General features: G+C 43.2%; 1 protein-coding gene across 2 annotated transcripts in view; it reads right to left on the bottom strand.

Moving 5' to 3' along the window:
* Positions 1 to 10,377, bottom strand: part of FNIP1 (folliculin interacting protein 1) — an 86,769-nt gene extending 76,392 nt beyond the window's left edge. The window contains exon 1 of one of the 2 annotated variants that reach the window (XM_035105431.3): positions 10,134 to 10,377. In XM_035105431.3, the coding sequence (XP_034961322.2) occupies positions 10,134 to 10,366 (233 nt within the window). In that variant the 5' untranslated portion in view covers positions 10,367 to 10,377. The remainder of the gene's footprint in view (positions 1 to 10,133) is intronic. The other variant, XM_035105433.3, reaches the window with a different exon arrangement.
* Positions 10,378 to 13,630: the final 3,253 nt, after the last annotated feature.

The following is a 13,630-nucleotide window of genomic DNA, read 5'->3' as shown; positions in this document are numbered from 1 at the left end:
GTTTTTACATGAGTAGAATGGGTCCTTTTATTTAAAATGCATCTCTGGGTTATTTGTGGGGCATTGGAATTCGTTCATTATTTTTTGTCAAAATATTGTCTGGCCCCCCACAAGGTCTGAGGGACAGTGGACCGGCCCCCTGCTGAAAAAGTTTGCTGACCCCTGCGCTTAGGCACTGCTGATTTTTCTATTGCTGGCTTCAGTCCTTTTCCAATGTTACACTAACTTTTCACTCTATGTTCATACTGTAGTTTTATAATTTATATAGCAGGGGTGGGAAATCTGAGGTCCAGGGATCTCTATCTAGTTCTGGGAACTGTCTCTAAGCCAGATCCCTCACTGGCCCAGCCTTGCACCCGAGTGCTTTTGCCTGGATGGAATGTGTCCTTGAGATCTGATAGTGCCTCTTGCTTGTTTGGACGGACAATGGAAAGGGGTGCGTGAATAGCTACTGCTGGTAGCTTAACAGCCTCACCTGTGGCATGTTTACTCAGAAGTAAGACCCACTCAGAACCCCCAAGTAAGTGTACAAAGGACTGAAGTCAAAAGCGTTTCAACTCCCCACAGACTGAGATTATTTGCCCCAAAGCAGGGTGGATAAAAATCAATGATTTTTTTTTAAAAAAATCAAAAAAATCGGATTTTTTTGATTTAAATCGGATTTTTTGGATTTAAATTGGATTTTTTAAAATAAAATGCTTTTCGAGGAAAATATATTACCACCCAAAGGTTATTCCATCATGAAATAAAGATTAGTTTTTTTTAATTATGTAGAATAAGGTTATATATGTTTAATTTTTTTGGGTAAATAAATTCCATTAATCCATTCACAATGTCATGCTCTTCCAGACGTTTTTGTAAGATTATTGGGCAGTTTCTCTGCCTACAAGATATTATCACAGATGCTTGGTTTACTTTTGCAGTTCTCAAAACTGAATTTGACTCAGCAGAGATCACATTCCTCTTCTTCACAGCAAAAATGTTATAACATGAACAGAGTTGAGAAAAAGACCTTAATCCTATTGTTCTACAAACCTATGAATACAGAATCAACCCCTTCAGTGCTAAGTTTCAAGAAGTTCAGTGAATAGAATAGAAACAATATTTTTCTAATTGTTTGGACAGTATTTAAGTTTTTCATGTGTAGGCTGGGCTGACAGTCTAAGTTTCTTAAAATATATATATTTTGTTTTTGTTTAGCCAAATTAGTTAACAAACATGGATGTTTGTTTAAGCAAATAACATATGCTGTAATGTTATTGTTTCAGTTGAATAAATCTATTTAAATTGTTATTATTAAGGTAACGATTATTTTTCTCCTTCCTAAGTACAACAGTAAATGGTCCAAATATGAATAACCCATTAAACTGGGGATAAAAAACTAATATGAAAAGTTGTTATTCTAAAAATCTTCATCTACTTGCATATTCAAGTTATACCAGCAAGAATTAGTCTTTATGTAGAAAACTATGATTTAAATCAAGCCTTACTGACTAGTGATTTAAATCGTGATTTAAATCGTGATTTAAATCAAATCCACCCTGCCCCAAAGTCAAGAAAGAACATAAAATAAACTCCAGCATGTACAGGTTCTTCAGTGTTGTTACATAGCCCTGCTATGAGTTGTGTTAGCACATTCATTTTTCAGCTTCTATTGTGCACCGTGTGTGTGTGTGTGTGTGTGTGTGTGTGTGTGGTTGTCCATGAAATCGCAATACATTTGTACTGATGCAGCACCTGGCTTCGCCCGCCCCAGTCAAAGCTAACAAGTAGTACTATACCTGTACTACTGCAAAGTGCTAAATACTACAGCAAATGCTGAAGAAACAAGAGAATAAGTTGACAAAATTCTCTCTCTCCACTCCCCATCAAAGATTAACTGGACTGGCAGTTACTTCAACACTGATGGGGGACCATCTTCCTTCAGCACACCTGAGATCATCAGGCTACCTTAGGGGGCTTTTGGCAGGCTGGTTGGGCACATACTGAAATTCCCACCTTCAGCACCTGTAACCAATTGCAACCACCTCACTCTGCCCAATAGTAGGTCTGGCCACAACAAGAAGAATAAGCACCCTGATTTCTAGGCAAAGGCATGAAGAAGATTTATTCAGTCAAGGAAATACTGAAATAGTTGTCTGTGCTGGGCAAACGGCTGCATCAATGCCTTATCTTACAAGTGCCACTATGACTGTTCGCAATGTCCTAGGAGGGTAAAAGGGGAACCCAAATGATTTGCTGCTTTGGCTCAGCCTCTTCTGAAAGAGCTTTATACCCCAGAGAGGAAGGACTAAAGAGCTGTGTGATACAGGACTAAAGAGCTGTGTGATACAGGGAGAATGCACGGCAAGCAGCCCAAATGTGTCGGATGTCATAGTCCAATCTTAGTAAACCACACAGGCAGCTGCTGGACAAGGAAGTGATAACACAGACGACATGGCATAGGGACACACGTCAGCGAAAGAACCAACTCATGACCACTGCGATGAACTCAGGCCCTGAGACCTGACTGAAAAAGCAGGATGGTGGTGATAGAGAGTGTCAGAGAATCCAGCCACAGTAAGAAGTATGAAATGAGTCAGTTCCACTTTCCCCCCTCCCTTGAGGCAGAAGAAAAACGTTAAACCCCATGCTTTGGACACAACTTCTAATTCCTTTTGTGAAATGCTGGAAGTGGTTCTGCTGTGTTGGCTTCCGTCACTGTAGCATTTATGAGAGGTCATGCATTTTGCTATTGCTCAGAGCGGTGACGCTTGAAGGAAAGGCACTTTCTACGAATTCCCCAAAAGGGGAGATGGGTGCAGCTCTCAATGAGGAGCCTGCACACTGAGTCACTTCTCTCCTCCTGTAGTCTGTGAAAAGGAGGGGGAGGGGAAGCAGAAGTCAGGGAAAGGAGCGCAGCCTATTCCCTAGAGAGGAAGAGAAGAGCCTTTGGCGACTTTGAGAGATAAGGTGAGCCCCTAGGCAAACCTAGGCAATCCCTAGGTACATCCCTGGACAAAGGTCCACAATATTCCTGGAGCCAGCTCAACCACAGCTGAGGTAAAAGTATAGGAAAGGGGCAAGAAGGGCCTTCTCGGTAGTGGCGCCTGCCCTGTGGAACACCCTTCCATCGGAAGTCAAGGAGATAAACAACTACCTGACATTTAGAAAACACCTAAAGGCAGCCCTGTTTAAGCAAGTTTTTAATCTGTGATATTTTAATGTATTTTGGTACTTGTTGGAAGTACCGCCCAGAGTGGCGGGGGAAACCCAGCCAGATGGGCGGGATATAAATAAAATAATAATAATAATAATAATAATAATAATAATAATAATAATAATAGGAACAGAAGACAGGGCACTTCAGAGGCTACCTGGCCTACAGTGCAGTCTCTTCCTTGTCTACTCAGATGAGGTTACAGGTAGGTAGCCGTGTTGGTCTGGATCGAAGTAAAATAAAAAAATTCCTTCAGTAGCACCTTAAAGACCAACTAAGTTTTTATTTTGGTATGAGCTTTCGTGTGCATGCACACTTCTTCAGTATCTTGGTATCTGAAGAAGTGTGCATGCACACGAAAGCTCATACCAAAATAAAAACTTAGTTGGTCTTTAAGGTGCTACTGAAGGAATTTTTTTACTCAGATGAGGTCTACTGACTTCAGTGGTGCTTATTCCCAGGTAAGCAGGTAAAGAACGGAAGCCATAATGCCCATATTCCAGGTGAAAGTAGGCTTACAGTGGGGCTGAACATCTGAAAGCAGGGTGGTGGTGGAGGAAGAAAAAGGTTAGAGACCTGTTGCTGCTGTCCTATGCTTTTCTTAGGCTTTCTTTTGTTTTCCTCTGTTGGAGTTCCAGCCAAGAAACCATAGCCTGGGGCACTGGTGAGTTCTGCTGCATTTGAGGAAGACTCTATTGAGCAAAATATATACTCAAAGGATCCACCCCCCACCTTCTCTCTCCTTCTGAGCCCATGGGCAGGCTCACTATACACACTAAACTGTCAAAATCACTCCAGAAAGATTTTGAGTTTTTGCCCTTCCCCAGCCTCCAGTCTAGAGTAGACTATGGTTTGTTGACATCACGGGACTTCAGTTTCCTCTCCTCCACCTAAGCACTCCCTGAATCTGCTCCTAGTGCCCCTCTCCAATCCTTGAAAGCGGGGAGGGCAGAGCACTGGAAGGAGAAGAAAAGGAAGTTATGTTGCTTGCATGGAGTCTGTTTCACAAGCAGAACTGCAGCACTGGATACAACTCTAGATGTTTAAATAAATAAGGGAAAACCCAGCCCAAAGTAAGCACTTTTCGTCACGTGTTCTTCAACTGATCGCAAGTTTTGTCATTTGTAAAAAACAAAACAAAAACCAGAACATACTACCAGACCTATTATAAACTTGATGTTTACAAAAGTATTTCAGTATTTGCCATTTTAAAAGTAAGTGTAAGAACATTTTCCGCCTACCTTCAAGAGCACAAATTTGGACTTAGCATACTATGAGTTTTTGTGCCCTCAAGGGTGAATCCTGACTTGAAACAGCTGAGGGGATTCAAATAATAAAACAAATTACTCAGTCAAGTAAAGAAAAATGGGGGAAGGGAGCATTGATGAAGGACATGCTTAGAACAACTATAAAACTGGCTCGTGAGCATACCCAGGAAGCAATCTAAACACTTTCAGGAAAATGCATTGAGACATAACATCTCAGGTAGTTGCTTCAAGGGAATAGTGTGCAGTGACCAAAAAACTCTTAAGTAATGAACCCACATGCGAGTCAATGAAGTCAGCTGAGTTCCCGCTTACTAGCCATGCATGAACGACCCCAATCTGCATGCAACACTAAGCCAAACTGTGGCTTAGCACAAAGCAGCAAATTTGCAGATTCTCAGAGCAAAGATTTCAGCTGCAATTTTGCTTAAAAATACATTTAATGCAAAGTTTCCCCTACTATACTACTGTACGTGTTTAAACGTTGCTGTCACCAATATATGCATTTTGAAGCGCACCCTAGCGTATGCATTCTTGAACACATTATTTGGTTGGGGAATTGCACTGCAAAATTTGGAGAAGTGCAGATTTTGAAGGAAGTTTTTGTCCATTGTTTCAGGAAGTGCAAATTACTTATGTTCATACCTGGGGCTAAGTCATGGTTTGGTTTAGTGTTAGCTCTGAACCTGGGCTCGTGGGTTTGTAAGTTTAGCTAAAAAACTAAAACATATCCTTGAGGCTTTAACAATATTTTTTTGGAGTAACCTCCACTTACACAAAGTTGGTTTTGCTTCTGAGTAAACTTGCATAGGATTGCTCTATAAATTTCATAAGCAACAGTTCTGATGACAGGGGAAAGGAAGTAAAAATCTGTACTGGGGAGAATAACAGGATACCCAGTATCCTTTAGGTAAAATAAAAGGCCTCCAATAAGAATTTTGATTGTACTCTTTTGTCAATAACCTACCCCATCCAAATGCCAACAGCCACTCCAAGCCACCCTGAGTTTATGCCATGGATGGCTATTTTTCTTAAGAAAAATGATCTTTCCAAATAAAGGAGCCACCTTATCATCTGGATATTTACTGCAATTTATGTCTTGCTGTTCCTCCTTCCTCTGGAAGAATGAGAAAAGCAAGCAAGGACTTGGCTGGAATACTCACTTCTACTTTGTGAATGATTTAATATCCTAGTTCTTAAAAGTGTTATACAACAACAAACTAATATTGATTAAGGATTTACAGGGTGCTAAGCATTGCACCAAACGCAAAAACGTAAGAAATGCCCTGTTGTTGGCCCATCCACTTACAACATTTACTCATTACATTTCTATCCTGCCTTTCCTCCAAGAAGCTTAAGGCAGCATACATAGTTTCCTCCACCCACCCTCCATTTTATCCTCACAACAAACCCGCTAAGTTAAAAAATGGTAAGTGGCCCAAGGTCATCCGATGAGTTTCATGGCTAAGCGGGATTCTGAATGTAGATCTGCCCCCAAGATCCAACGCTCTAACCCCCACACCACACTGTTGCTTTCCTACATTGCTTGACAGTGCTGAAGTTGGTTAGTACTAGTTCCCAGTTGCTTATTTGTATGACATCACAATTCAATCAAAACACCTTTTTAAAAAAGAACAGAGGTTTATCAGTATCTACACAGTATCATCATAGCTGTCAAGTTCTCCCGTTTTTTAAGGGAAATTCCATTATGCTGAATAGGCTACCTCGCGAGAAAAGGGAAAACTTGACAGCTATGAGTATCATATATCTCCATGAATGGAGGATAATTTCCCCCAATGTGCTCAACACGCAAAATCCACAACACAGACTTCAGCAAGAAATAAGGAACCCCCAAAATGAGTTTGAGACACCCCCAAATGATACACACACACCTCCTGGAGTCTTCTTCTATAATATGGATGTCTGCCTCAACACTTTCTTTGGATGCAAGATGCTGTCAAAAGCACGTCCTGCACTGACAGAACACTTTGGCCCACCAGAGATGACATACCCACACAGAATTGTGCAATGTGCCAGGTCCAGTGCTTTCTTTGGGTGAAATAAATACACTACTGAGGATATGCAACCACACCAATAACCACCAAATAGCTAGAAAAGAATACAAGAACTAGTACCATATTCTGATTTCAATGATGAAGACAAGAAACTCATGCCCTGTTCCATTTCTTCAGCAACTGGTACCAAGGACTATGCTGCCTCTGAAATGTTAGCTGCCACAGCCAAATAACTGCCAACTGACCTATTCTCCATGACGTGCTACCTAACTAATATAACTTTGCTATATCTTTGGGTAGAAAACAAACTTTTAATAACTTAATGCAGATAGAAAGTCTTAGGTAGGTCCCCAAGTCCATCCCTACTTATGTATGTTTTGGTATCAGTTGTAACCAAATAAAAATGTCAACCCCTTATTTAATGAGGAGACTAAAATAAAGTGCACAATGTTTATGGCAGGATATGTCTTCAGCAGATGTAACCGATGGCTTGGATCCAAGCTCTGCTCCTTCCAGCATAAGTGGGGGAGGTGACTTTTGTCGATTCCCCCTTCCCCTTACAGGTCCTTGCACGCTCAGAAAAAATGTGGAGACATGAGCGCCCTCCAGAACAGTATGGGGGGTGGCATCGAGGGAAGTGAAAATCAGCAAAAGTCACTTCCCCCACTTTACACCTGCGCAAGGTCCTTCTGCTGGACCAAGAGCCTTCCATGGACAGGAGTCTTTCCATTTGCAAAAGATGAAGTCTGGATTCAACCCAATGCATATTTCCAATGACCTGCATGCGATTCCTAATGCAGAAGACCCAAACATCCTCCAATGATGATAGATATATGCCTCTAAATAAGTGACAATATTTTCACCCAAAAGACCACCTCACCCTGTTAATAGGGCCACCTCTGAAGTATCTACAACTGTGAAAAGTACATAGCCTATTATGTACGGTACATGAAAATCTTTTGATGCTTAGCTAGCATTTCACCATAGCTAAGTGGCTTTGCATGCTTTGCAAAGTACTGTCCTGAAAATACTTTATAAATACAGTAGAAAAGGTGAGAACCAAATGGGAGAGCAGAAACCATAGAATACATGACCAAGCCATGAAAGGAATACATAGCATGTTAAAAGCTGTGCTTGCTTATTATTTGTGGAAATATTTATTTCAAAGTATATGTTCTTAAAAAATGTATATTCTTAAACACTGACTTTAATATGTCAACCTCTAAAACAATTTTTATTGACTTCTGTTTATTCACATGTCATTAAGGAATTCCCATTTTCATATTGATATTCTAATAAAACGGCGCACTAGAAATAGCCAGATAGATACAGCGTTAGGTTTGCTTATAAAACACCTTTGAGTAGATGCAGCTAGGATTGATTGTTTTGGCTAATTTAGGTGTCCTTGAAGACTAGGTGGCACAGTCAAATTGATTGGTACTGAGGTAAAAATGGATATGTATAAAAGGTTCATAGCTCATCTGTATATTTAATTTGCATGCAGTTAACAAAACATTCATGTCATCAACACGTTAAGAGGCTGAGCTATATTTTGTCATGATGTGCTTATTCCACGATGTTATTCTGAAATTGTTACTGTCAGAACTGGGGACCAGACAGAAACTGATTTAAATATTTTTCTGTCCTTAGTTACAACACTTTATGAAAAAGAAAAGTGAGGGTAAGGGTTTATCAATGGCCCCTACTACTTAAAAGCATCATGTTAGCTGTTTTCAATCATTTTTGTATAACAAAAAGATTAAATTAATTAATTAATCACTGAACACTTTTACTGTGAGAATATAGTAGGTTTATTTGCTAATATTACCAGGCGATATCAATGCTCAGTGCCAACAAACAGTAACACATTTGTGTATAAAATTAAACAAAGCTGGTAAGTGGTTCCACAAAGAAGCCTCAGGACAATCTATTTTATGTTTTGAAATATAGTTTAACTGAACGGAATGGTTAAGACAATGAAAATAATTCAAGTGTCAAATAGAAATTTTGTGGGAATAGTGAAATCTTCGTCAAAGTGAAGTCAGTCAGTGGCAACATCTAGCAGCCTCTACAAGACTGTAGTATTGTCTGTTATGTAATTTAAGCAAATGATTTCCACTCACATCAGCCTTCTAATACTAAATTCAAAGTTGGTAACTAACTTTCTTTTCCAGCAGCAATGGAATTGGGATGATAGAAGACTCAACACCATACTATTCCTCATCGTGAAAGTCATGTGCAGCCCAGCTCCCTATTTCATTACTCACAAATAAGTCCCACTGAATTCAGTGAAGTTTTCCCACGTAAGGGTGCATAGGTTTGCATCCTAAGGCCTGGAAGTCACTCCTGCAGAACTCAGTAGAACCCAGGTCCAAGAAATATGCACAGGAGATTCAGAAACAATTTTGGCTGAGTACACAATGGAAAGGCTTCTAAGTAATATTCTGATCTCAGTGCTTAAATATTGGTGCCAACAGTACAATTCAATTTCTGACTACTGCTGCGACCCCAATATAAGCAGCATAGCTCTAGGATTGTACTGGGCCATCAACAGGCAAAAGGATAAGAAAGAATATCACAAGCCCAGAGAGTTCAGTGGCAAGTCTCTTGCACAGTCACAGAGCTGAAATGTACGTTTTGTTTCTATTATTATTACAAAGGGAAACGAGATGCAAAAGGAACTTTCCGAGAGGCACAAAGGGCTTTCACAGAAGGATCCTTGGCTTGGAGCCTATTTATTCGGTACCCTCGCCCAGCCAGGCAGGGTTCTGTTATGGCAAGATCAAGCAGATTTCTCTGGTAACCCTACACTACACTGGCAGCCAGAAAGTTCGTGTTTTCTGTCCCTCCTTAAGATTTAAGGTGGCTCTTGCCAGGGAGTCAAGCGTCGCTTCCACTTTCAAGACAGCAGAGTGTGTGCAGATGGCATATCATATATTTTTAATTTAATGATATATTTAGTGCTTCAAAGTTGAAGAAAGGAGGAGGAAACTGACCACCGGGAAAGGAGGAGGAAGAGAGAGCCGGTCTTCTTTTCTTTCCCCAACAGAACCCAAATGAAGAGCTTGAGAAGCAGCAGGGGGAAGTGGCTCCCTTTTTGAGGGGAGTCGTTTCTCTTTTTGCAACTCAAGAAAGTGATTTTTTGGGGGGGGGGGAGAGGGTACTCGGCTCTGCACGCACGTGACGGCCACAATCCTCCGAGGGCGAAAGAAGCACGACTTGAGGGAGGAGGAGGGAGAGAGAGGGAGCTCCTCAAAAAGTAGAAACAACGTTGCGCGAAGTTTTGGCGCATGGCGAAGACACACATCCGTGTGATTTCCGCCTGGGAGGCAGATCGGCTGTGTGGCCGCCAAGGCAAGTCGGTGCCAGGAAAACTCCCCGCCCGCCCCTCCGCCTCCTCCTGGGGGGAAAAGGGGGGGAAGCTGGGAGAGAAGGAGAGCCTGATCTGTCAAGTTAGGGATGGGGAGAGAAGAATCGGCGGCGTGGCTCGCATGGTAGGCGAAGGAGGCGACTCCGCAAACAGCAGCAAGGAAGCCAAGCAGTGCCCTCAAGCGAGAGAGGGGATGGGGATCAGCACCGCCGCGATCCGACCCCGGAACCAAGCAAGGGCCAGCCCCAGCCCCTTCTCCACCCGCCCCCTGCCTGCCCCCTTACCTGAAGATGCACTCTTCCCGGGGCTCCTTGCAGGGGGAGACCAAGCCGCTCTTTTTGTTGAAGAGCTTCTGCAACAAGGTGGGTGTGGGCGGCATTTTGGGAGCGCGCCGCTCTCGCCCCGGCGGGGCCAAGCCCGGAGTAGCGAGCGAGCGAGCGATCTCCCCCCTCCCTGCGCGCGAGCTGCGACGGCCGGCTAGTTCCGCGAACCCGACTCCATTCGGTGTGACAGTCATATGACAAAAATTAATCACTTGGAGCAGCCGCGGCGGGAGGGGGAGGCGGGTGGGCGGGGTTTCGCGCGGGCTTCCCGGCAGCGGATTGGCCGCGCGGCCCGGCCCGACCCAGCCCACGTGGGGAACACGGCCATCCCTGCTTGGCTTGGTGGAGCGGCGGCGCTTGGGGATGTTTTGGTGCAAGAAAGGAGAGGGAAGGGAAAGGGAGGAAAGCGGGAGGCGCTCGGCCTGGGCTCTCCCGCCAACATCGCCTCCGATCCGCTGAGTTTTAGCTTACTGAGCACGAAACAGGCCTCATTCAAAGACGCAGACGGGAATAGGGACTACCGAGCGCTCCTTGCGCTTTGGATGGGATAGCTTTATGGAGTTTTGTCTGGTTTTCCTCCCCACACCCCGACTGGAATTCCTTGACCCTGGAGGATGTGGAACTCCTGAGCCCCTCTGGAGATGTTTTAAGGATCTGCGCACCCCTCACCCTCAATCCAACAAGGGTCAACAATAGGGATGCAAGGCGGCGAAAAAATAAAAGCTTGCCCCCCCCCAGGTGTTTTTGCTTTGGTTCTGCTTCCCGCCCGAATTAGAATAATAAAATTGTAGAATTGGGAGGTACCCTGAGGATCATCTAGTCCAGAGCTTTCCAGACTTTTCATGTTGGCGACACACTTTTTAGACATGCATCATTTCATGACACAGTAATTCAGTTTTACAATCAAACCAGAGCTTAAACTAAGCCCTTTCCAGCCCCAGGAGGAGCGCGGGAACATTCACGTGACACACAGTACTGTACACACTGCAGTCGACACACTAACAGGAAAGCTCTGATCTAGTCCAACCCCCTGCAATGCAGGAATAGCAGAACCTGGAACTCTGGATTTATCAGCACCAAAAATTCTGAACTTTTAATTAAGAACATGCTACTTTCTCAGAGTAATTTAGTAAGGTCCAGATTAAAACTAAACGAATTTCCATGAATGAGGCTCACCTTGGGATGGCCACAAAGTTTTCCAACTGCAGCAGCCACAATCTCCCCTTTTCTCTGCAATCCCGAGCCGCGCATTTAAATTACATTCAACACACTTTTAAAGCACATGATCCCGGTACAAGGATCTTGCAAACTGTAGTTCCCCCTCAGAAAGCTACCATTCCCTGCACCCCAAGCTACAGTCCCCAATATTATTTTATGTGCTCTAAATGCAGATCATGATTGAAATGTGTGGATCTGCTTAAGTATTCCTATTTGCACATGCACATTCCCCTCAGATAGTGCCTCACTTAAGCTTGAAGCAGCAGAATATGCAGACTTTTATGTTGCTCCAAGTCCCAAGACGGGTCACTGACAGGGAAGGTGAGTGATTAGGCATCAGCCACAGTGCTGAAGGAGGCACGGAAAGGGGTTCTTGACAGGTGTTAGTTGTCCTCCCCCATGCATTCTCTGAGCATGTGAAAAGACAACAGTCCATACCTACCTACTGGGGCCTGTCCCCACCAATATCCAGGTTTCATTTGGAAGGGCTTCTCCCCATGTTTAGGAACTCTGGGGCAATCAGGGTTCCCAGTCATGTATGTGGCAGGCCCTTTCAGACTAATATCGGGTGTGCATACTGTATTACCATCCTGATCCCTCCTTGGTATGTCCAACTAACACATAGGAGAAAACACTACAGAGAGCTTCTACTCTCTTTCATCACTAGCAGTAAGTGCCCATTGAGCCCAAAGATTTGGCATTAGTTCTTGTTCTGTTTGTAATACCCAGGAAGTATTATACAAAATGATTCTGAAACACACCTGTAAAGGCCCAGATCAGGCTGAAAACTTTTTGAACACTGCTCCCTTAATTTTGTTGCCGACATCCACCAAAAGACAATGGAGTATGCCTCCAGGGGTGTAGTCAAACTGCAGCATTAGCAGCACCGAAGTGACCTCCCTGGGCACAAGCCTGGGCAGTGTGCATGGGGGTCCTGGGCTGCCCAGATGACAAGACCGCCTCTCAGCCTCCCTGATGAGGTCCAAAAGAAAGCAGAGTAATACATTGGGCACCAGCCTGGCTGCAGAAGTTGCCAGAAAGAGGAATACAAGACACCATCTGACTGTCTTAGGGACACCACTCCGGATTTGTGTAGGGTTACTCCTTAGCCTTTCTTCTCCCAAAGATATACCACAAGGCAGAAGTTTAGTATCAGTTTTCTTTTACCTAGATAGTTGCGGAGCTCCATCTGCCCTCACTTGCATGTGCAGAAACCACCTTCTTGACTATTGGTCTTATCCACTCAATCCTCCAGATCCTGTCTTTGCATGCAGGGGAAGTCCCTAACTCATCAAGGGTTTGAGACCCATCAGCTACCCTTAAATTTTTTTTTTAAAAAAAAATATTTTTATTAATTTTCCAATTAAAACCAATTATATCACATTCAATATTTCAAATTATACACATATATATATCAATCAAACCGAATGTTATGCCAAATCATCTAAATAATTTATTTTTGGGTTCCCATGCTTCAAGAAATTGGGAATTCCTCGCAACTGTCCACTGCCGTCTTATTTCTAAAGTTCAAATCGTCCTCCAAGCTCATAATATTCCAAATCTTCCCCTTACAGTCACCTAGATGTTTTCCACTTTCATCCGATTGTTCCAGCTGCTGAGATAAATGTCAAACGAAGTTTCACAGATGTTCTTTCTCCTGTGTGAGTTAATCAGTCCAGCCTCCCCATAAATCTTCTTAGTGGAGCTCCCTGTTGCGACGGAGTAGCAGCGCCATCTTAAAAGGCTCAAATCACTTTCATTTTCTCTCATAGCCATGAAGATTTACGATTTATTTATCTTTATAGAATTTACAGCTTTTTCAGGCAGGAGACCCAAACATCCAACCATGAACTCTTGGTAAATTAATGGATCTCCTTGCCCTATAGCTGAACTTAGCTTCAGGTCGCTGCTCCAATTTAAAGTGCGTCACAGCTCATAAATCCTCCGAACGCGTCCAGGACTCCTTCCGTCTGACTAGGGGGGGGCTTTTCTCATCGGCAACTTCACATCTTTAAGAAATATGCTCAGTAACAACAGCTATAAAGTTCAACTCACACAGTCTTTTGCTTCTCTTTCACTCCAAACAAGCCAGGACATCGCGTCCGGGAAGATACGAGGCAACAATATGAAGAAAAAATAAAAACTTGCTTCCCTTATCGCTCCGTCCCCATCAATCCTTCTTCCAGATGCCGTACATTCTTTGACTCCTCTCGCTCAGCAGCATAAAATTCTCAGCAGTA

The sequence above is a fragment of the Zootoca vivipara genome, chromosome 2 (genome assembly GCF_965207765.1).
Source record: "Zootoca vivipara chromosome 2, rZooViv2.hap1.1, whole genome shotgun sequence".
In the NCBI taxonomy this organism is placed as follows: Eukaryota; Metazoa; Chordata; class Lepidosauria; order Squamata; family Lacertidae; genus Zootoca; species Zootoca vivipara.
The sequence above is the reverse complement of the archived record's forward strand: the minus strand, read 5'-3'. Positions and strand labels throughout refer to the sequence as shown.